The sequence below is a fragment of the Urocitellus parryii genome, chromosome 1 (genome assembly GCF_045843805.1).
Source record: "Urocitellus parryii isolate mUroPar1 chromosome 1, mUroPar1.hap1, whole genome shotgun sequence".
NCBI lineage: Eukaryota > Metazoa > Chordata > Mammalia > Rodentia > Sciuridae > Urocitellus > Urocitellus parryii.
In genome coordinates, this window is record NC_135531.1 from 240102489 (window position 1) to 240127130 (window position 24642).

Consider the following 24642-nt stretch of genomic DNA (forward strand, 5'->3'; position numbering starts at 1 on the left):
GGTCACTGCAAAACCAAGCAGAGGCATCTACAGTCTGAGCGGATGCCATGATCAGATCAGTAGTTAACAGAGATGTGCCAAAAGTTTCCAAACTTCCAATTTTGGGGCGGGGGGGGGGCGGGCAGAGAAATGTCTATCTTCTCACTGGAGTATCAGACTCATTGCCTAGGTCCAACCTCTAGTAATACCATTTGACTTAGATTTCAAAACATGCTTCCACATGACTTCTCTTATTTGATTCAATCAGGGAAGTTGTGTTTATAGTATCATCACTAATTTATATAAAGGGAAATGGAACTTGAGAGCTTAGTGTGACTTATTCAAGGTCAAAGAATGCATGATGGGCCCCATGTTTATTGCACTTTTCTCCAGGCCACCACGAACTAGAGATGAGAATTATGAAACTGTAGCTCTTTATAAAGAAAAACACATTATCCAAAACAGATGTTCTATAACAAAAGCAATAGTAAATGACTGGAGGACACAATTCAGTAAGAAATTAAGACTTATAAATGTTTTTATATAGAAATATTTTACAAAGATTTTACAACATAGTAAATCATGTCATACTGTAGAAAGATGAAGAAAAAGATTAAACCTCAAGAAAAAAGAAAGTGCTCATAGCAACGTATTGCAGTCTCCATAAAAGTGCATAAAAGGTTAAGGCAAAGTACCATGTTGGTACAGACATGCTGAGAACTGACTTGTAAAACAGTTTTTAAAAATACATACAAACATTTTTTTCCTCTATTCTTTTCAAACATATTTGAAAGGGAAATGCTTATGAACATTCTTGCTTGAGACAATGTAAATAGAACTTCTGGGCATAAAACAGTAAAAGTAAAAATATTCTGAGTGTATAAAAAAGTAAATCAAATAATTTCTAAAATAAAACCTGTCTAAGTGAGGTCCCTCTTTCTACATGTAACTAACCAGGCTGAGGGCTTACTCTCTCATAGATAAGTGATGTCATTCATGATAGCGGCGTGAAATTAGGATCTCACCCTTTCAGCTTCTAGTTTCTATGGCTAACCTATTGACATATGTAAAGTCTTTGTCACTGCATTATAAATCTACTTTGCAGCTATGCTTCTACCTGCAGCTTACATGACAGTCATTTTATGAAAAGCTACCTATGCTTAATACAGTATTTTGCCCTGATAATAAAAAGACAAAGGTGCTCTCCAAAATTAAACCATTAAGCTTATTAGAAAATTCTAGTTAAGTATTAAGTTTTCAGTTTTCCACATACATTAAATCCCTTAAGACCAGAAGGATCAATAAGGATAATACTGGTTATCTTCATACTTGGAAAAGAGCTTGTTTTTAAACTATAACTGAGAAGTAAGATTTAAAAAATGTAATTTGGCCAGACTCAAACACGAGTGAATTTTAGGGAAAACTGATTTATCTGAATTCAAATCCAGAAAATAAATACCTCCCAAAGAATAACTTAATTCACATGATTAACTACTCTTTTTTTGTAAAATTCTATCTACTCATAAGAGGAGTTTTAGTATTATCTCCCCACACTTCAACTAGCTTTTTCTTTTTCAATTTTTCTCCATGTCTAAATGAAAGGGAAATGAACCAGCCCATTTTTGCTGACTTAGGTTTCTTAAATAGCTCTTAGACTTCAAGGTACAGCTGTGGTAAAACCAGAGAGATACACCCAGGCATTTATTGGAATTCTGCGGTACAAAATAGCACATGTGCTCTATGCACTCTAGTAACAGGGATAGCAATGATAACTGTCTTACACAACAGATGCATTAGCTTGGTTTTCATCTGTAACTTCTTTTTCTTCAGGACCACAAACAAAGAGCTGGTTGCCCAGAGTTTTCTGGGCAAATCGGAAATACATAATGTGGCCCATTGCCACAAAGGAGACTGAAATCAATACGAGCAAGCCAAAAGCTTCAGGATTTGGAGCCAGGATGACCATGATGAAATGCAGAAGATCAAGAAGATAGTTCATGGAGTTCTGTACACCATTTATTATGCCTCTTTCAGATTCAATTACGTTTTCTTGCAGCAACTGTGTCACAGTTAAATCAAAGGACCAAAGACCTATATAACAAAAGATATTTTTAATGAATGAATTAATTTGTAGTAATACAGTTCCGATTTATAAATAAAATTCTGTGAACATGTGCAAAGTACACATTTTAGTTCTACTTTCTTTAAGTTGACTCATATATATAGTATTAATCATAGCCTTGCCTTAAGGAATTTCTTCTCATTAATAAATATTGGTTTATTCATGGCTTCAAGAAATTATTTTTATAGCTATCAGACAAAAATAAATATAATCTTCAAGCTTCTTAATTCTGTTTGTCTGTGATTATTTGTACTACAAAAGTAAAACTCTGAAATAAATGACATAAACCCTATAAGTACCAGTATTTTTACAACTTAAAAGAACCTAAGACATTATCATGGTTAAAGGGCAAGGAAACTTTAAACCATTGTTACATTTACTGCCTGGGTTCCATGGCCCTTACAATAAAGCTGTCTTGCTGGAATATTAATGTCTTTGATAAATTAATGAACTACTTTGTGTCACAAGATAAATATGGCTTCATTTCAAGAATAAATTCAGTTATTCATCAGTACTCTATTAATGATTACTTAAACTATACTCTGTAAAAAGTCTTTACATTATGTTTCCTTCCAGAGTTATAAAATACATTTGTATGGCAAAGTATATAATAAATATTCATCAGGATTATTTTTAATAACTACCCTATCTTAAAAAACAAAACAAAACACTATCTTGGACTGGGGTTGTAGCTCAGCGGTAGAGCACTTGCCTAGCACATGTGAGGTATGGGGTTTAATCCTCAGCACTACATAAAAATAAATAAATAAATATAAATAAAGGTATTGTGTACATCTACAACTAAAATTTAAAAAAAAAACAGAGTATTTTTTATGCTATCCTAAAGAAATATTCTCTAAGTTATAGTTCTTTTGGTAGACTTATAACAATATAAAAATTCTAAATTACTAGAAGATAGTATAATTATTATAGTAATATTTTTTTAAAATTAAATTACATTTAAAGAGTAATTCTTAAGGGTTGTGGGGGTGTAGTTCAGAGAAAAAATATTTGTTTTAGCATTCAGAAGGTCCTGATCTCCAGTACCACAAAAAAATTAAAATAAAATAAAGAGTAATTCTTAGAGGCTACAAGTAGGATCTGTAGCTCAATGGCATAGCACTTTCCTAACACACACATGGTCCTCGGTTTAATCCTAGCACCAAAAAAAAAATATATACATACTCTTTAAGAAAAACATTTTAAGTCCTGGACATGTGTTAAGTATGTATACATACATGCACACATACAAATATAACCTTTTAAACTATAAAATAAAAATTTCATGTTTAAAGACAGTTGATTTTGCTAAAATTAACACCCAGGAAATATTTCACATCTTTGGTGAATCTCTGTACCAACTTTCCAAAAATATACTTTGAATTCATTAACATATACAAAGAAACTTCTTACCGATTCTAGCAGCAATGACGCCTGCAAACAGCAGACTGACAGAGATTATGGGCACAGACCTCCCGCTCATCTCTTGGATAGTATTAGCAGTATCAGACCTGTTTGATGTGTGCATTTCAGTTGTAAAGATGGTTTCAGGTATTTTTGTAGTTGTGGACAATGGCTCTCCTTGTGTGAACCTAGAACGGATATCTTCAAAGGGAGAAACAGACAAATCCAAGGGGCTCCCAGGCATAAACACGGAGATCACACACAAAATCAAACAGGAAAGCTGTGCCAATCCTGAGATCAGGCCAGTCCGAACCAGACCACATTTTCGACGTAGCCAAGTAAAAGCCACGGTTCCCATTATTCCAGTAATAGCTGATGCTCCCATCAAAATACTGAGGATGGAGCCACTCAGCCCCTGAGTGTAGGCGTACCCTGTAGTGATACAATCGAAGCCCAGAACAGTCATATAAAGAAAGGCAAGACCCATGCCAGCCAGAAACACAGGCTGGTTGTAGTAGGAGACCCATCCATCTCGGAAGGTGCGGAAGGGCTCAGCCATCTGGGAGGCACAGGTGGGCTCTTGCTCACATTCAAGCTCACGGATGTTGGGGTCTTTCTCACCCATTAGATGAGTTCCCTCCAGGGGTTTTGGCTCAGTATCTGTTAATAAAAAATATCATAATTTGGGGGGAGGGAATGGGGGTAAAAAAATTATCTTAGCATTTTGTTTCTTCTCTTATTCTCTTCCTGTGTGTTACCTTGATTACTGCATTAAAGTATATATTTTCTTTTACTAATAATCTAAGAATTCCAGCCATGTAACAATTTCCAATTACCATTTTTTTGTTAAATAAAGTAATATTGATCTCTTTTTTCTTTCTCTCTTTCTTGTAGAAATTATACTCTCACCAAAGTAAATAGCAGGAAAATTCATTGGATAAAATATATTAAAAAAAAACTTTCTGGGAAAATTCAGCATCTTATTTTCTAGGGCCCTGTTTAGATTCCATTTACCTGTAGCCCAACTTCCCCCTGCCCTTGGGAAATGCCCTTTACATCCTCACTCCCTTCCACTGACCTCACTCCCTTTCACTGCCTTCCACTGACCGTGAACTCCTTCCAAAGGCCATGAACTCCTCTCTTCAATGACGCTAAAGAATTTTTTTTTCTCACTCTCTTCCCATTTCTATGCCTCTTTTTTGCACAGCCACCCCTCAACTTATTATCCCTCTGTGCCTACCACTCACATAAAGAGACAGGGCTAGGGATCCTTCAGTTTCAAACCAGAGTTGTTCCCTGGAACCTTAAAAAAGTCTTATTTTGGCCTCATCTACCTAAGTCATATATTTAACCTCATTCAGGCCTTTACTGGGAATGAAATCTTATACAAGCCAAAATAGTTTTGATTCTTGCCAGCATTTAAAGTCTGAACATGAGAATAAAGGATGGTCATTGTGTTCATCTTACCTTTTTGTAAATTCAGCTGTTTCAATTCAGCTTCCTCTACTTTAAGAGCAGCTTTCACAGCTAGAGCAGGGGTTTTCTGGTAAACCTTCCAGAGCAGAAAGTACTCCACACACATAGATACCAAATTCCACCCAGAAATAAAACCACAGCCGATGACTGGGGAGCCGAATGTCATAATCTGGCCAACAGCCATGGGAGCCAAGATATTGGTCAGCTGGTCAATCCTTCGAATGGTGGCATTCATATCTACAGGAGCAGGTGGAAGAGGCGGGCAAGAGTTCAAACTCATCAATGAAATACTGGCCATTTACATGATATAGTGGTCAAAACCAAGAGCATAGATTTCTAAAATGCAAGTTTCTAAAAGCACTCTGTGAGCAAACTATTTGCTAGGAAAACAGTTGTTTTTTTTTTTTCACATTAAAATTGCCTCAAGAAATGTGATCCCCTTGGAAGTTTAGAATTAGTCCAACATCAGCTTTTAAAATAAATCTAATAGTGACTATATTCATTTATTCAACACATATTTATTAAATGCCTGTCATAAGCTAGGCACCACTCTCAATACCATAAAGAAAACTAGTATTATCTTTACTAGTTTTCATGAAGTTTGCCTTCTCATAGGAAAAGAAAAACAATAAATCAATAAGCACATACAAACATGGCACAAGTCAGATGTCCATTAAATACTGTAGTGAGAGGGCAGAAAAAGGTCATTGAGGGAAAAGTATTAAATAAGGCAATATCAGGGAAGGAATTGCTGAAAAAAGACTTAAAGGAAGGAACTGCTGAAAAAAGACTTAAAGGAAGCAAAAGAGTGAGCCATGAGATATCAGGGAAAAGAACATTCCAGACCCAAGGAATTACATGTCCTAGGACAGAAGGAGTAGGCCCAGAGTGTTAGCAGTCTAGGAAAGAGTTCATCAGAGCTGGGGCAGGAGAGATGAGGTCAGAGGGTGAGGGGAGACAGATACAATCATGTACAGACCAATGGAAATTATATGGACTTTGACTTTTCCTTTGAGTCAGAGGCCCTTTGGAAGATTTTAAACATAGAGAGAGACATAATCTGACATATTTTTAAAGGTTTATTTTGGCGCTGTGTTAGGCAAAGACTATAAAGTGAGAGAGGTGGTAGACAAGAGCAGAGGCAAGGCCCCATGTGGGAGATGATGTAAGGGTAGAGCAAGATGATTAGTAGTGAAAATGTGGGGAAAAGATACAGTGTATGCTCTAAAGGTAGAATCAGGAGAACTTGCTAACAGATTAGATATGCATTGTGAGAGAATGAGAGGAATCAAGGATAACACAAAGTTTTGTTTTTTTCTGAGCTGCCATTGGCTGAGAAACAAGATTTCAGAGGAATAAAACCCAGTGTTTGGTTTTGGGGGTGCTGATTTTGATAGGCCTACTAATATTCAAAAGGCCATATCAAGAGGCAGACAGTTAAATATGTCAGGCTGGAGTCATAGGCAAGAAATATGAGCCATATTTGCAAGTCATCAGTTTGTTCTGACCATGTCTGGGCACACCCATGTGTAGAGAGCAGGAAGGTGAGAAGGAAATAGCAAAGAGGAAAAAAAAAAAAAAACAAGCAAGCATGGTGTCTTAGAAGCCAATGGTGACAGTGTTGTGAAGTGGAGAGAGAAATTAAGTGCTGCTGATAGGGCAAGGAAGATGAGCACTCAGAGGAAACACTAGATTGGTCACAAGAAAAATATCAGGGACCTCAAACACAGTGGAGCAGGAAGGGCAAGTGCTTGATTACAGTTATGATAAGAGACTAGTGCCAACTCCAGGAGACACCACTTTTATTATTATATTTTCAATGCATCTCATGCCCTGGAATTACAATGGGAATTACAATGGGAATGCAAGATTCTGACCAAAGAAAGGAATTAGAAACAAGATGCTTTGATAAGTTTGCTGAAAATAGAAAGAAACAAATGGACTGGCAAAGGAGGAAGTGTGGTAAAGACTGGCTTTTAAGAAGAAAATCAGAGCATGTTCAAGTGCTGAAATGATACAGTAGATGAGAAGGGAAGGGATCTGAATCTACTGCCTAAGTGGAAGAGCTGGTCTCAGATAGGGTCACAGATAATCCATCAATGGTAGCAAGAGTGGAGTCACCTACTTGGCTTCAGTTACAGGTAGGAAGAGAGAAATGATAACGGAAGCACTCGGGGGCCGTCTTCTCATTTCTTACATCGCATGGGCAAAATACAAAGCAAGATCATCAGTCAGTGTAAGAAAGGGGGAAAAGGTCGTGAATGTGTGAGGATAAGGGAGAAAATTAGAAATAGTCCTCTAGGAAAATGGGAGAAGGAAGGGACCAGAGAAAATGGTGTGATCGTCTAACAGCATGAAAGGATCGACTTCAATCCTCTGTTTAAGAACTTCAAGTGAGAACACTGAGCAAGGTCATGTGTTTTTCTCCAGTCATGTTCTAGTGTGGAGAGCTGAACTTAACCAGCTTCTTCTAGAATGAAAGGGACAGAAAGAGAGGGGCCAAGAGAATTGAGGGTCTACCCAGGAGGTGATCATACAATCATGAATGACTGACCTCGGAATTTAAACTGGGTGAGAAAGGCAGACAAGACAGAGGTCACGAACAGTGAAAAGAAAGTGGAATTAGTGACTTGTAAGTGACAAGAGGTTGGAGGATTGTTAGGGGTGGGGTAGAGAAAGAGCAAACTACAAAGGTAAGAGTTGGTAATTCAAGATACAGATGCTTAAGATGGAGGTTATAGAAGGGAAGACGACAGGAATGCATTGTCATGTCAAAGTAGAGAACAAGATGAATAAAGAACAGGAGGTTAAGACAATCACCTGCTTTCTCATTCCCTATCTCAGAGAGCAGAGTGAAAATTAACAAGGTAAGTCTTTTACAATCCTTTGGGTCACTGTGGAAAAAGCATCTGTGACTAAGAACATTAACAGAAAATTGCCTTTATTCCTTCTTTAGTTCTTTCTGGTCTTTAATTAGTTTCTGATTAGTCCTATGAGTATATAACGCTTACATGATAACAGGAGAACTTTGGCATACTACACCTTTCACTTGAAAGGCAAAGGCAGCATTCATTAATCTCACTCATGACAGTTTTTGCAGAGGCTTCACTATCTTCCACCTGCCCCCACTAGCAAGTTTCGGATGCATATGCCAACAGAGAAGTGTGGGCTTGACCCAAATGACTCAATGAGTGAACCCAAAATATCAGTAACTGAAGAAAATATATGGTTGGATCTTAAAGCTCCATTACAGCAACAAGCAAATTATTTTGGTTTAAATTATGTTACTCTTTTCACTACCTCTGTTCCCCATGTTCCAGGAGCATCCCATTATTACTAATTCCTATCTTTTACATGATACTTAGGCAATCAATAATGCTTAGGTGTCAGAACATATGTAGTGATAAAAACAGCTTTTGTTTTTCTGAAGCTAAGTAAATTAAATAACAATTTAAATAAAATGAAGACCTAATCATTTCATTGGTAATCGCCTAGAAAAAGAATTCATTTTCTAAATGCACAAACCTATGCTCTTTACAGAATTATATTCATTCTTATACAAACATAAATATGTGTGCTCATTTGGTTCCAATTTAGTTGTTTTGTAGTACAGCTGTGGCACAGAACATGCCATTATAATGAAAATAACTATTTAAATTATAAATTAAATTATTATAAAGGCTATATTACATCTCATAGAAGAATATTTTTAAGAAAGAATTTGCTAAGCAAATAGCTGCTAGCATGATGTCTATCTCATATATGAAATCACATGCATTCACATATAGTATTTATCTGACAGCCATACCTGATCCAAGCTAATCAGCACATGTTCCTTTATGGTTGGTAAGGAAAACCTTAGAAGATATTAATAAAGAGAAATCCACAAGGGAACAGGGAAGAAAATAAGGCAATGGATGGAGTAAAATGTCTGGGAAAAGGAGTGAATTTCAAACAGGTTAGATAGACTGTGTGGCACAAGAGAATGTTTTAATCAAACTCTAAATCGAGTACCTGGTAAGCACCTTAGCTAACAGACATGCGTGTGAAAAACAACACCCCTTCTGTAGCTTTCTAAACTAGATGGTTTCTCCTATTCTTTACCTTTGATGATACAACTTGCACACAGGTAAAGCCTCCCAGCCCAGTGCCGGATCTTTGCCAACAACTTCAAAACTTAGGCTATATTTTCATATACACATAAATTATTCCTGATTGGAGCAGGTGTATCCATGTAGACACAGCCTCACAGGATCAAGCAGCAGCTACAGTCCCCAAAGCACTCCACCTTCTCCCATCTTTGTTCTATTTTTCTTTTACCCACCTCCTTTTTCTCTGTTCTCCTTTAAGTCTGCCTAATAAGAAACTCCTGAAGGCTAGAAAATAGACTGTTTGGCCTAGATTCTTCAACCCTGCAATAGTCATATATATAAAGAGGGACAGATGAGAAATTGCCAGTCATATTTTTGTCTTTGTTCTGGAACATCACTTCCTAGTGAGAAAGACCCACATAACTTTGTGAAAATTTTTTTTATTTTGTTTTTCATGTATATGTAGTAGGACGAGTTAAAGATGCTGAGTCACTTTCTCTTTAATAGACTTTAGTTTCTTTAATACAATTCAGAGAGTCAAAATTAGTTAAGAAATTCAGATAGGCAAAAAAAAAAAAATCATTTACAAGGCAACCTTCTCCCAAAATATATTCTAAAAATAAATGGGATTTTAAAAATATCTTGAATTTTATAATATGGAACATATTTTACATGCTTAAAGAACATGTGAAAAAGAGAAAAAATAAAGGGCCTAGCCTTATCTTCTAGGTCAATGTGACAAAAAGAGATGAGGAACTATTCCCTTTTATGAATCATCACAGAAAGAAAAGTCAAGGAGAATTCCCTGCTGTGCAGACTCATTCTTACTATACTCGTCCTAGTGTGCAGGTACCATCTTCTGAAATCACTGTGCTTTTCTATCTAGATTATAATATTGTTACCACAAGTGATGATTCGAGCAAATTCTTCTTCTAGACCTCCACAGACTCTGTTCTCTTTCAGTCACCACATCCTTTTTTTTTTTTCCCCCTTATTTTTAATCACAAGGTCCCATCAAACAAAGCTGCTTGCTAATCCCGGCACATGAATCTTGCCTTCTGTGTCCTGAAAAAAGCCACTTAAGTCATCAGGAATGGTTTTCTTGTCTGTCAGGATGGTTAGGCAATGTGTTTGTGATACTTATTATCTTAATGACCAGCAGAGTTGATTCAGCTGATCTAACTAGTAGGCAGGTGTACCCTTCCTCCTCTACCATGTGTAATTATCAATTCAATCTGTGTCTGTCTTGTATGGGAGGAAGAAAGAGAATATTAAGTAAGGAAGGCATTCCAAGCCCAGGCGATGTTGTTGTGAGAGGACACACTGCTTTGTGAGTACTCCGTGATCTTTATTTAGCCACTCGTATGTTTCCAATGGAATAGGACTGTCAGGTCTTAAAAAGTGTGTTCTGTCCAATATTGTTTCACTTTTTGACAGCAGCCCCATTACATCCTACATAATGTAATGAAAGTTACAGATTGCAACTTTAAAATAGAAGAAACTAACTTCTAGAGTCTCTCCTATAACTAAGTTGTTTCCGTTTCATGTGGAGAAAAATAATATCCATGATATGATCCTTACTACCAGTGATAACATCCACAGATATGACTGGTAAAAATAACATGTCAAATTCTCATTGTTATATATATTAAATATTGGAAACAGTTCACCAAATTTAAAAAGAAAAAGGAAAAGTTCAAGAAAGATTTTCCATTTACCGGGTTTGCAAAGAATAAAAGAGTAGTTAACTATCCTCTAAATTACCTCCATAACAGATAAATCTAAGCAGTAAGATTTGACAATAAAGTTAAAAGCAACTACACCTTCAATTTATTATCTTAAAACATACACAGAACAATAACAAAAAGGATTCTAGTCTTATTTATTTCCACCGATTTAAAGTGAATCCTAATATACCCATTTGATTAAAAAAGAAAATCAAATTACCTGCTAATTTGCTTCTGTCTTCTCCTGCAACAACAACAATCCAGTCCCTTTGAATTGTGATTGCAGTAGCAGTACTGGCCAAATTTGCAATATTTGCAATAGTTATAATCAGGATGTAGCAGGAAGTCTAAGGAATTACAAGGAAAAATGGAGGTAAAATGTCAGTTTATTACACTAATGCCTACCTCACCCACCATACATGGTAATTTAAAATTTTCTGACAAAATAATACATTTTTGTTTTAGTTTCATTTATAAGAAATTTTACTTTGTGTGCATGAAACAATTAAATACCAGTGGTCAAGTTAAAGAGTACATTGTCCTAATCTATAATCATCTGTAATATGTATAATGTAAAAAATATAATAGTCACATGAACATTATGTGATTTAGCTACTAAGAGAATGGTGACAAAGTTATTAGAAAATGGTAACAGTTTTCCCTCAAACATCTCCACCAAAAAGATGCTGAAAGGGAATTGAAAAGACCTATATTTAATTGTCAGAGTTCTGAAACTTTATAGCTGAATGATAATGGATAATGAACCAAACTTATTTTGTCTTAGTTTTGTCACTGACAAAATGAAGGGAATATACTTGAAGATTTCTAATGTCCTGCCTGGCTTTGAAACTCTATCCTATCAGTCCAAATAAATACAGAAAGTTTCAATAGTGACACCAAGTTCATTGTTATCCACCATATCCCATTCCTCTCACTTTTTTCCATCAAGCTACCATGAAATCATTGTGTGTGAACTTATATAGATGATATCTCCAAATAGAAATCACAATTATTATTGGAGGGACACAAATAGGACTGATTAATATGTTCATATGGATAACATTTCTTATCTAATACAAATAATGTACACAGTAAGATAGAATAAAACTGAGAACTGAATTATATTAAAAACTAATAGGATGTAATTTGAATTCAAACAATACTTAGTACCTATTATGGGCAAAACAACACTAAATCAAAAGGGGACATTACAGTAGACACGGGATGAATATTAAAAAGTCAAATTTGCAACAAAAAAAAGGACACTCCCTGACTTTGAAGCATTTTTTATCTTCATCACTAACAGATATCTAATACTCAAGAATCAAGATATCTAATACTCAAGACATCAAGAATCTCATTGAGCCAGGTGTGGTGACACACGTCTATAATCCCAGAGGTTTGGGAGGCTAAGACAGGAAGATTGTGAGTACTAAGCCAGCCTCAGCAAAAGCAAGGCAGTAAGCAGCTCAGTGAGACTGTCTCTAAATAAAACAGAAAATAGGGCTGGGGATGTGGCTCCATGGTCAAATGCCCCCGAGTTCAATCCCCAGTACCAAAAAAAAAAAAAGAATCCCATTGAGAACTTACAAGGACCCATCCATGGTACATGGTCAGAAGCTCCTTTTTGTGTAAGAAAACCATCATCAGGATAATGCCACACAGGATGACTGAAACATTCTGTACTATCAGTGAAGTCTGGGCCACTGTACAGAGGAAGAAAGAGAGTTTTCACTGCAACACCATGTTTTCATCAGGCTGTTTTTATCCACACATCAACAATCCACTACATTAATGCATATGCCTATTTACTATATGACAAAAGGAAAAGTTTCCAAACAAAATTCTGCCTCAACTATCCCAATTTAACCCAGAAGATCACAGACCAGTGAAATATGCAAACAAAAAGTACCCACGATTTTTTTCTGTTGAAGTCATTTACAAAATATTTTCATTTTATTTATTGAAAGCTTACTGTAATAAACAGAACTATTATATAGATAAGATCCATCTCTCTGTCCTTTATTGCTTAAGCTGAAACAAGAACATGTAGGAGGCTATAAAGAAGGAGGTCTAGTATGTTCAAGGCTAGGGTTCAATCCCCTGCACTGAAAAAAAAAAAAAAAAAGAGGTCAAGAGAAGTTATAAAATCTATGATCCACGGTCTTCTACATGGCAGGGTTACCCTGGTAAGGTGAGATGCACAAATAGGAAAAAAATACAAAAATTTGCCAAGAATAAAGCATCAATGAGTTTTTTTGTCGTAGTAATGCTATCTGCCACTGCTGTGAAATTCTAGGCTCCACCTTCCATCCCACACACAAAAAAATGTCAACCATCTTAGAATGAGGCATTTATGTAGATAAGGTGCTGGAGAAAGGCAGGTAAAGACATCTTGTAGTCTCTTTTCAGCAATTCACTGGGTAGATGATCCAACAAGGATATTTAAGGTCTCTTATGCCTATGTCTAGAAGGTGAGGATGGTTATATATGTCTTCCTTACTTTAAAGGATCATAATGATGCTCAAATAAAATATTTATGACAGCACTTTGAAATATCTAAGGTGTAATTATAGTTGTTCTTATTTGGAACAATAAAGCTCATCCTGGCTTGTAAGGTCATATCAAAGAGTCAAAACAAAACAACTACTCTCTGAACAGGGCCTGAAAAAAAATTCCAACATGTAAGTCATTCATTCATTCATTGCACAGGATTAAATGTCACCTGAATGAGATTCTTAGCTTCTAGGACCTGACAGACCAGAAGAAAGATATGTGAACAGGTAATTATAACCATGTGAGTCCAAAAGCAGAGGTACAAACAAAGCCTCATGAGAGCACAGAGAAAAAAAATGATGATTAAACCTAGAGACGTTAGGGGAAATTTTCTATGAAGGGTGATAAATGAGTTTATTATATAAAATAAGTGGGAGACTGTGATCCCACCACATTCGTCTTCATCCAACTCAACATCCTTTTCCAACCTATGATTGCAATGCCCAACATTTAAAAGGTTAAAGGGTTCTATGTATAATAAGATTCTATTTTGTATGCAAAATCATGTCAATAACTAGGATTTTGTTTTTAGGATACAGAATTGTTTTTCTATATGTGTTCTGGTCTACATACTCTCAAAACAGGAAAATTTTCATCTTGACCATTTTACTAGTAGCATCAAGTCCCACCATTTGATAATCCTGTTACATGTATAGGTATCTAGGAGTAGTCACCCTGAACTGAAAGAAACTAATGATACCTCAATCATTCCCTAGACATGGAGAAGGTCTAAGAAAGATATGGCCTGGACCAGGCATTATCAACTAAGCAATTCAAGAAAATTTTACCTGAATGATAATCTTCATTGCCTTTATATTCTAAATAACTAAATTGCTCAGTCACTTTTTCTCTTTCTTGCATAAAACAAAATTAGTCTAATTCCCTATAATAAAGTCAATATATCATTATTTCTTCTTTTTCCCTAAAAAATTATAATTATACGCTTCATTATCCAGACTCAGCTTTTCTCCCTTGAATCAATATTTAGTTTTCAATTCCCTTACACAAACTTTTAGATGAAACACAGTGAATCAGACGACAGATGCTAAAGCTGTCCCAGGAACATCACACTAAAAGGACTACAGTTCACATTGTGGTTAGGAAGGAAGCCAGAATTAAGCAAATTTTAATGTTTAACATGTTTACCAGAAAGTGGCTACAGTGTTAATCATTAACATCTAAAATTTATGAACTGCCAAAAAGACAAAAAAAAAAAAAAAAAAAAAAAAAACTCTTGGATCAACAATGCTGGCATCTCAGTTTTATGCAGGAGCCCCAGGACCCTGACTCTAGAAGTGCCGCTGCTGAACCCCCATCCCTAGGTGTGGCATGTACTCAGTGGATTAATAACAATGATTTCTCTCTTAGTTTGTTGTTTACTTTCTTACAGAAGCTCAGAGCTGATCCCATAGGCACTGGGGCTTAATTGTGTAAGGACACTCACCTTTAAGTCTGGCGTTCTTATCCACCCAGTCACCAATGATGGCTCCCAGGACCAGAACAGATCCTGCCACCACCAGCCCGTAGACTGCAGTCAAGAGGAGGCTGTTTCCATAGAGCTCCACCAGAAACACAGACACGGCAAAGTGCCACATCCGATCTCCCTTGAAGAGGAGAAAATGTTGTGATCAAATATTTTTGGTTTCTAATTCATTGTATTCAGGGAGTTGTTTTCTTATCAAAAGGTCAATTTTCTGGCTACAGCACAAGACTTCAAAGTCAATAATTATTCTATGGATTAAATATTGGTCAGATGTTAAAACTTTACACCCTGATACAATGGAAAATATTCCTGCACAGTTACTAAGTAAATTCAAAACAGCATGATACTAATAAAACATTCTTATTCCAGAAAAATGAGGTTTCCAGACCTAAGATGACACAGAAACTGTTCTCTGTGTGCATGTGATTTTCCTATTTTGATTTGAGAGGCAATAAAGTAGTTTGCTGTGGAACCAGACTAAATTACACTACAGTTCATAAACACTGACAAACATTTAATGTTAAGAAAAAGTCATGGACTGGGGTTGTGGCTCAGTGGTAGAGCACTCGCCTAGCATGTGTAAGGCCCTGGATTAGATCCTCAGCACCACATAAAAATAAATAAATAAAGGTATTGTGTCCATCTACAACTAAAAAATATTAAAAAAAAAAGAAAAAAAGAAAAAGTTAGTTCCCCAATTTGTAAAATGATAGGAATGGACTATGTGATCTCTGATGACTCTTTACCTCTAACATTTTAAAACAGCCCTATTTCAGAATCATAAAACTGTCAAGCAATCAGAAAGATAAAATCAGTAAGAGCAAATTCTGGCACACATAAACAAAGACGTCCAGATAAATGTGTAAATAGTAATTTTAACATTTTAATACAGATGGGGAAAAAACAATATTTTTTATACAGGTTCAGAGTACATAGGAAATTCTGGAATTTGTTGCTACAAAATGTGGCATAAGTTTAATAGAAACTTGCAAACCAGGCAGATTAACATATAAGAAATCTTTGAGGAACTTTATTATGAGAATTTAACTCCACACCTGACTTCCAGGGTTCACAGAAAGAAGGACAATATTCTATCATGACCTATTCCACAAAATCACTTCAGGATACTAAATTCCCAGGCTTAGCTCCTTACAGATTTGACCCTATGTAAAAGTAGTTACATTCCTAGACATTTCCAAAGTCTGTCAACAATCTCATGATAAATTTCATGTACTGGAAGCAAATTATTATATTTGATTATTTTAAAATAATTAAAATTATTTTAAAAATTTAATAAAGCCAAGGCAACAATCTTAAACATTCAAAACTTAGGCTGATATGGGCTAGAAATCAATTACAATAAATTTCACTGTAGACCAGTAGGTCTCAACTGGGGGTGAGTTTACTCTCTGTGAATGTACAGAATTATTCTGGTTGTCACAACTGCAGGAAGATAGAGGGGGAATACCACTGACATCTACAATGCATAAGACAGTCCTCCACAAGAAAGAATTTTCTGATCTAAACATCAACAGAGCAGAGATAGAGAAACTGTGGTGTAAAAGATCATAAACAAATTTTGAGCCACAGCTCAAAATTAAATTAAGATTAGGACCTCGGAGGGGATGAAGTGGAAATTGTTCTAGTTACCCCAATTTCCAAAGGGTTTAGTTTTTAAGAAGCAACAGATTATACACTCACAAAAACCCATAACTGGGTAAAGTCTAAGTAAACACTGACCAAGGACCCACCCATCCCCTTCTTCCCTCAAGCCTACCAATTCATCCTGTGCTTCCATTTTCTGCCCTCCCACATGTTCTCATCATACTTTGATGATTTGTTTATATATCTACCTGCTCCAGTGGATCAGAGAATAAATTACTGTGGTCATTAAGCCACTTATTAAATACATATGGGGCAGCTACTATGTACCCCACGCTACTGCAGTCACTGCAGCTTCAACAGTGCACAAAAATAACAGTCATGCTTTCATGTGGCTCACATTCCAATGAGCAGACACCAAAGACAAATCGAGCACAGGTCAGATGGTGGTAAATGCTCTGAGGAAAAATAACATAGAATGGGGCCGGAAGTTGGCATTTTATATGAAATAGAGAAACTTCTGTGAATCTTCTGAGAGCCTGTGAGCCAAAGAAGTGAGACTTACAGGAAGTGAGGACTGGAAAAATGGAGATACACTAGGGTATAAATGGAGACAGCGCATAATGACATGACATGATGTGATCAACTGGCTCCTCTTTTTCACTGCCTTACTCTGCTATTTTTTCATAATTACTTTTTTTAAAGCCCATACTTAATCATAAAATCCTTTTTAAAAAGTCTGCTTCTTATACTATTTTGTACTCTGAATAGCACAGAACAAAATGTATTGACCCATAGGCATACAGCAATGAAACAGGAAATAAAAAAAAATATTCAATCCCACATAAATCTAACTTGAGATAACCTTCTACTTGAAGGAACCTATGTTCAATGTGTAGGAAATCATGATTTGGCAGGGTTGGCAGGGGAATGGATAGATATGCATACACATATACATAATCATATGCATTTTGTTGTAATAACATCAGACAGTGTGCCACACAAGAGATAAAGCACAAAAAGTGAATTACTTAGCGTTAATGTTCCTCTTTTGCACTCCTTTGCAGTGAGAAGTTAAATTCACTAAACATTACATGTTTGTGGCTGATTTTTTTAATCCAACTTTCTCACAAGAACTCCCTTTGCTCAACTTACTATAAGGTTGGGACAAGCATCTGCCACCTCTCATGTGAAGCTTTTTTAAAAAATCCCAACAAGAAACTCTCCTGGAAGAACCACAGCTTTGTTAATGTTTTTGGCAAATCTGACATCTAATCTATCAACCAAAGGTCACATAAACCTTAAATTTAATCAGTATTTGGAAATGAGGCACTTTGTTTCTCTAGGAGTTAGGTCCAGATCAGAAGCTAAGAATTTCAAACATTATTTCCATTACCTTTATTGCTTTCTTAAAATACTTAATAGTTATTGAATTAAATTGGTAAACTATTAGTTCAGATCTACTGAGGTTTATTTCACTAGGTTTCTACTTAGACTCACTGGCTACTGGAATTGAAACAAACTCACACCAATTCTACTTTGTTTACATGAATTTGCAGAGTCATCCCTGCATAAGTATCTGGAAAGATAGGAGTCATCTATGAACTGCAATTTCCTAGAGGGCCAATAACCTATCTTAATAACTTCCCAAGGGCATAGGGTATAGATTTCCTCATATAATGGTTTCCATTCCTGTCCTAAAGATGATCCAAGAGAAGTTTCCAATTTAAAAATAAATTAACATTAAAATTTTACTTTCAAAATTCTTGTTCTTTATGAGGCATGTACAGAATATATCCAGGTTTATAGCTTTTAAACCATGCAAATAATTGTTAAGTTTTTTTTTTAAAGATTCTAATGATCAATCATTAAACACAATTCCAATAACCTTCTGAGATCATTCTTTTGGGAGGCAGGGATACGGGGAGTGATGAAGGAACCCAGGTCAACAGAAACACTGGGATTTCTTCCAAAACCACATAGGAAGTCAGAGGGAAAACTGTAAATCAACTGCTGATTTTCACTGGAGATGGGTGCTTTTTGGAACAGCTTGCAGTGCCAACATGAAATGTAACCACAGATTGTTATCTTTAATGACCAGAATTTTTGTCACTCAGGTATTTAATCTTGAGGTAATGTAATTTAAATTAATCTTAGAATTAAGATTCTATGATTAGCATAAGTCAGTTGCTCCACCATTCCACTATATTTTCATAGCACTGTATGCTGGAACTACATTTTAACAAAAGGAAAAAAACAGAATATCTTTAAAATGTGAAAGAACGAGACATCTTTCCATTCTTCATAGCAGATACTACCATTTATCAAGCCTAGTAGTGCAATATACAATATATAAATAATGTAAGTATTCCATACCTGTTAATCCTGTCTTTGGATAGCTGACAATCCACATGAAATATGACAATAATTAAATAGCATTTACTAACATCCATGGGAAATACCTTAGATGAAAACAACTTTTTAATTAAAACACAGGTCTTTGGAAGATTTATTTCCTTAGCTGCATGACCAAACAACTGTATGTGGACTTAATACAACAGGCTGGAATGAAAGTAAACAAGAAACTGTGCAACTATATTATAAGAATCACTGTACATTCTTACTTACCCAAGTAGAGAGAGAATGACCAAGGTAAAGGAGGAATTTTGCTGAGGCCAAGTAGTTTGCTAAGGATCCTGCAAATAAACACAAGAGAGAATACAAAAAGCATACTTTTGAGCTTAGGTAAAAGGCATTACCTGTTTTATTCAAACATGATATTGAAACTACTTTATGAGACAAACCAGGTACATTTATCAAATCGCCTACTCACTGATGCATTTAGTTTAGTTAATATTATTCACTTAAGTTCAGCACGACCTGTTGGTCAACAACTGCCTATCTTCACAGTTAGTGAAGAAACTCTTGTTTCAACATTCTTTCACTTCATTTTTTTTTAAAGCAAGGCAATCCAAACTGCCCAGCCTACTCCACCTCTGCCAGTGTGCAAGTCCCATTTCTCACACGTTGAATTTGCCTTCTCATTTAACCCCCATCAGTTTAGAAATCAAAGATGCTTTTACAAAGCACTTTGATTAACAACCAAAGCCACATTCTTCCAAAACCTGAGCGGGTGTTGCTGCCTCCAAAGTCCCACCTGAGTTTCCACCATATTCACTTGGTCAACACAACTCACCACAGCATCCTTCCCGGCGGTTTTGATCTCTTGCCCTGGTCATGACACCAGGTCCTCTCCTCCTGCTGGGTCTTTAACTGCTCCAGCTGCTGCTGCTGCTCTTGGTGAGGTGCTTAACAGGAGTGCGAGGAACTGAAGATAGCACCGGTAAAAACACAACAGCCTGGTCCAAAAAGACCCTAACGACTACTGTAGCAAAGAACAAAAGAAAAACTGTCCGGGGGTCTTCGTTTAACCTTCTTTCCAAACTTAGCTAACACTGTAGCTGAAGTTGGAAAGGCAAAGCCTTATGGAACCGGGTGGGAGGCTCGACAGGCCGTGAAGACCCTGAGCCAGCTCCAGCCACCGCCGCCGCCGCCGCCGCCGCCGCAGGCCGGGCTCCGCACTTATACGGAGCAGGGGGCGGAGCTCCCTCGCCGCTCTCAGGGCCGCCTCCTCCCCTTCAGGGACCCCAGGGCGTCTCCGCGGCCGAGGCTGAGCTCCCGCCAACCCCGTGAGCCGCGCCGCCCTCCACGTCCTTCCCGGGAGTCGCCCACAGGGGCGCAAGTGTCCAGCTGGCCAGAAACCACCTGCGCAGCCTGCGGGGACCTCCGCTTCGGCCGGCTCCACTCGCCAGGTTTTCCCGCTCTCTGGGAAACCGCGAGAAGGGCATCCGGGTGGCCGTGGGAATGGGAACAGAACGCAGGTGCCTGGACACGGCGGGGGCGGCGTGGAGACGTTTTGCCCCAGACCTAGAGGCAAGTGCTGGAGAGACGGGCTCCGCGCACTAGCGACCTGGCCATCCAGGGGAAGGGAAGGCCGCCAGCAGGTCATTGCACAAAGCTAAGCTCAAGCTGGAGGGGGCTGGGAGGTTCTGTTTAATTATTTTTAAGAAAATAAATTGTAATATAGGTATCTAAATAAATATAACCCTTGTCACAGAAGTCCCTTTCCTGGCCTTCCCATTCCGGCCCCTGGCGGCAGAGAATGTTTTTCCTTCCTAGGACAGCCTAGCGAGGCTTCCCTCAAAACAGCAGAATCAAAGGGCAGGAAGGGGGCTCAAAGATCAGAGTCCAGCCTTCTTCAGAGGCGAAAGAGAGGCCTGGAAAGGTGAAGTACTGCAGAGAGTGGCGGACCTACCCCCAGCTCAGATCCGGTCTGAAGACAAATCGAGGAGGCAGCAGCCCTAACAAGCCCTTCACCATCCTCTCTTCTCCTCCTGCACTCTCTCACCCTGCCACTCTTCTCCTCTTCTCCTCCAAATATCCCAGCATCGGACAGGCAGTTACCAGGAATACCGGTTATCCCAGTTAAGTCCTTGGATGTATGTCCGGGTCTTGATAAAGTCTTTCGTTGACCTCCTGGAGGGGCAGATGAATGACTATAAAGAACACCAGGTGTAAGCCTCTGTTGACCTCGGTTTGCTCCAGCTGTGTGAAAACCCCTAGGGCATAAACCCCTTTTACCAGCCTGTTGATTACCTTACCTTTATCAGTCTTGCCAAAACCCCAGGAGTGATCTTAAACATTGAAACTCCTACCAGATTTCACACTTGGAACACCAGCAGACCGGCTGACTAACACCTACTAGTGAAGGGAACCACTCATAAATATATGTCCTGTATCAAGACGCGAAATCAGAAGCCCCAAAGGTCTAAGGGCGGGGTGCAGCTGGATTCAGTTGGGATGTGGTCTGGAGGTTAGAGATAGGGGATTTACAGTTTACTGCTATTAACAGCTTTTTCCCTCTTGGAGCCCTAGTTTCCTTTCTTTTACACACTTTCAAGTTCTCTCCCTTCACTTGCCTGCTGAAGTTGGAGAGTAAGTCATGTATCCATATGTCCTTGAGAAGTAAACCAAAGTACATCCAGATGAGGAACTTAGGAAAGAGGAAACTGGTAAAGTCGTTCTGGTTATGCCGATTTTATATTAGAAATGAATTTGTTGATAGGTCCTCAAGTAAGGCACAAAGGATAATGATACTTTTTGCACATTTGCCACAGATGCCTCCATAACAAGAACCCCCCAAGTACTTTACATTAATTATTGCATGCCATAAGGAGTGTTGTACTATACCCAACTTTCTGCGGGTTAAAAAAATTTTATTTACCATCAACATTATCTGAGAAGTATTTGTGGAAATAGAAGCTGAGTCAGTATGAACTTCAAAATGTAATGTGGAATTTCTGTTCTCCATTATCACTAGAAAATCCCCAGAGGACAAAGCTGAGAGAATGGTGAAAAGAACATACAGGAGACTACTATGAAGCAAGTAGGAAGGCTACTTCAGGAAGAGATCTGCAACATCAAAACCAGTGAGGTGTGAATAATCAAATGTATTAGTTGGGGCTCATGAAATGAAAAAGAGTTAAAATGAAAATGGAATAAAACCTCTCAAAATACATGCAAAACGCAAAATGACAGAATCCCGGACTTGGCTGGAGATTACAAAGCACTGCATAAATCACAAGACCCTACTGACTCTTCCTCCTTCTAAAGAAACATTTGACTAATTGAATATTAAGATTTCTTCCAAAAGTAATTTGTATTTTTCCTACAACATAAAATACACAACTTTCCTGTCGATGTAATCATAACTAAGAAAGCCGTGCAAGCCTGAAGTATTTTCAAAAAGAAAAAAAATGCCTGAAAGTCCATTTTACAATTTGTTTTCAACATTTTCAAAAGTTTGTGAACAGGCTAACCAACCTTTTAAAAAGTTCAGCTAGAATCAAATGTATATTCTAGTTTAAAATTGCTAAAAAGTATTTATGGTTGGGAAATAAAAGGGGTTTCATTATTTTATTTTTAAGTTGCATTTTCACTTTCCCTACTCGACCCTCAGTTTCCTCTGCTGTATCTGATGTTCTTACCAGGACAAAGGCAGAATAAAAAATAATCACTACTCCACTGCTCTGAAGAAGAAAAAAAAAAAGTAATAGGGTTATCACCAAATATTACAGGAAAAGCATAGCTCCAAGACAGAGCTTCTATTGGGTGTGGGATTTTTTACCCTAACTTAGAAACTATACCGCCACATTTCTATTTAAAAGCCATTCTTGATGTTATGGGCAAAATTCTGGAACTGTTTGGCATTTCTATAACCTAAGACTGACTGGACCCTTGAGAAATTCAAATTCAGATGCCTTCTATAAGTTACAGGCATCTAATTGTAGGTTGTTCCCAGGAAAGTGTCTGTCCTCCTAGGTCTTCATGTTGTTTGAATATTGCAAATAGATTTGACCTTGAAAAGTTTTTCGTGAATACTGAGCACACTCTCCTCTCATGGGTTCTCTACACAAATTCATTCTCATTCTTTCTCTCACTCTGGTTCTCTCTCTCTCTCTCTCTCTCTCTCTCTCTCTCTCATACACACATACACACACACAAAAAATACAAGTACACATAGTAGTCTACTTCCAGTTGAAAAATTAGATGCAGAATTCAGAAGATTTCAAAGGTAATACATTCCAAATCCATAGCTACAGAAAGTTAGGTTTTGTAAGGGACTGAGTAGACAACACAATAGCTAATGACCACTTACTGGGTATAAGGTCTTCTTCTGAGGTAATAAAAATGTTCTGAAACTAGACAATTGTGCAATAGTGAATGTACTAAAGTCACTAGATTGTATACTTTAAAATGCCTTAAGTGATGGGTTTTATTTCATGTGAATTTTACCTTAATTTTAAAAAATAAATATATTCTTAAAGGAAAGTTTACCATTTCCATGTGGTTTCAGGAGATCTTAATTAGAGAATGTAGGAAAAAAGAAGACAAAAATCAAGTTTTGTCCATCACGCTTACAAGAAATTTAAACATGTAACTAAGGTTTATGTTTTCTCCCATATACTCTCATAAAATACCAAAAAATTCATTTAATAAATGTTTGGTCTCTCAACTTTTGCCATTAAATCTTTTGCTGGCTAATCTCATGTTACAATGTAAAGTCCCTTCTCTTATGTTCTGTTTTCAGGAAAAGCAGAAGACAAGTACATCAATACCCTTTTCATAGTCTCCAACTACTACTTAGCTTTGCCTTCATTGGACTGTTGAAACCAAATGGGTTTATAAGATATTCAGTAATTTTGATTGGTTTTCTTGGCACCTTTTTCAGTTGCATAGATGCTTGCAAGCCCATCACACAGGGAAGCACGCAGGTCTCAGATCTCTTAGAGATTCAAGCAAAGAATTCCTGTTATATGGTCTCATATTTCAATCTTCTGTCTTAGACACTCCACAACTGAATGACTGTTTCTAAGTAGTATCTTGAGGCTGATTCCAACTAAGTTGGCCATATGCTTATATTCAGGAAGTTTACATTCTGGGCTACCAGCAAAAGTTTCAGAGTTCCTTAATGTTTCATTTAGGGTACGATCCACATGTCCAATGAAAGAGTCCCTGTTTTCCAACTCTCTCTTGACCTCCTATTAGTGGTGTGGTCATTATACCTGTTCTTCTGTTTTGCAGTTTCTTTCTTTTTATTTCAGTGTTTTAGTTCCATACTGCTGATTTTTTTTCTTTACCACATTTTATAAAATGCCTAATTATCATAGCCTGTCAAACATGAGTGCAAGATAATAAAAGATAATGGAGTTTCATAGCCATGAAATCCTTAGACCATATTCCTAGTCTTGGATCTTTGAATTTGTGCTCACACAAACCAATAATGTAATAAGACAGAGTCTTCTTCTCTGATGTAATTAAAAATATTGACTAAATTGATTATTTCCACATTTTAAAAAGGCTAAAGGTACAATGAGAAAGGCTTCTCCCAATAATTTTCCAGAAATATTTCATCCTAGTCTTATCTGCATCGAGCCACATAGGTAACAAAAGACAACATATATTTGGAGCACCACACGAGTGGCAGATATGAAATGAAGTATTTATCAGATATTATCTCATTTCATCTTCACAACACCCCTATGAAGTAATACTATTATTATCTCCACTTACTCAAGGTCACTCAGCTAGAGAGAGGTAGTACTAGGATTCAAATCTAGAATTGTCTGAATGCAAACCCTT

General features: G+C 37.1%; 1 protein-coding gene and 1 long non-coding RNA gene across 2 annotated transcripts; one reads left to right on the forward strand and one right to left on the reverse strand.

Annotated features, from left to right (window-relative positions):
- Positions 1-545: 545 nt before the first annotated feature.
- Positions 546-20009, reverse strand: Slc40a1 (solute carrier family 40 member 1). Its single transcript, XM_026389028.2, has 8 exons — positions 19637-20009; positions 19069-19136; positions 14800-14959; positions 12390-12505; positions 11020-11146; positions 4973-5218; positions 3515-4165; positions 546-2070 (listed from the first exon to the last, which is right to left on the reverse strand). Exons 1-8 carry the CDS (start codon positions 19677-19679, stop codon positions 1757-1759), a joined length of 1725 nt encoding a protein of 574 aa, XP_026244813.2. The 5' UTR covers positions 19680-20009; the 3' UTR covers positions 546-1756.
- Positions 20010-20175: 166 nt separating this feature from the next.
- Positions 20176-23549, forward strand: LOC113182920 (uncharacterized). Its single transcript, XR_013344355.1, has 2 exons — positions 20176-20373; positions 21821-23549. It is a non-coding gene; the product is annotated as an uncharacterized LOC113182920 (long non-coding RNA).
- Positions 23550-24642: the final 1093 nt, after the last annotated feature.

Bases quoted from the DNA above. Each gene is read 5' to 3' on its own strand.
- Slc40a1 (XM_026389028.2), bottom strand. From the start codon at position 19,679: ATGACCAGGGCAAGAGATCAAAACCGCCGGGAAGGATGCTGTG. The intron at 12,506-14,799 runs GTGAGTGTCCTT...TCCTCTGTACAG, and splicing joins TAAGAACGCCAGACTTAAAG to TGGCCCAGACTTCACTGATA. The intron at 11,147-12,389 runs GTAAGTTCTCAA...GTAATTCCTTAG, and splicing joins TGTACCATGGATGGGTCCTT to ACTTCCTGCTACATCCTGAT.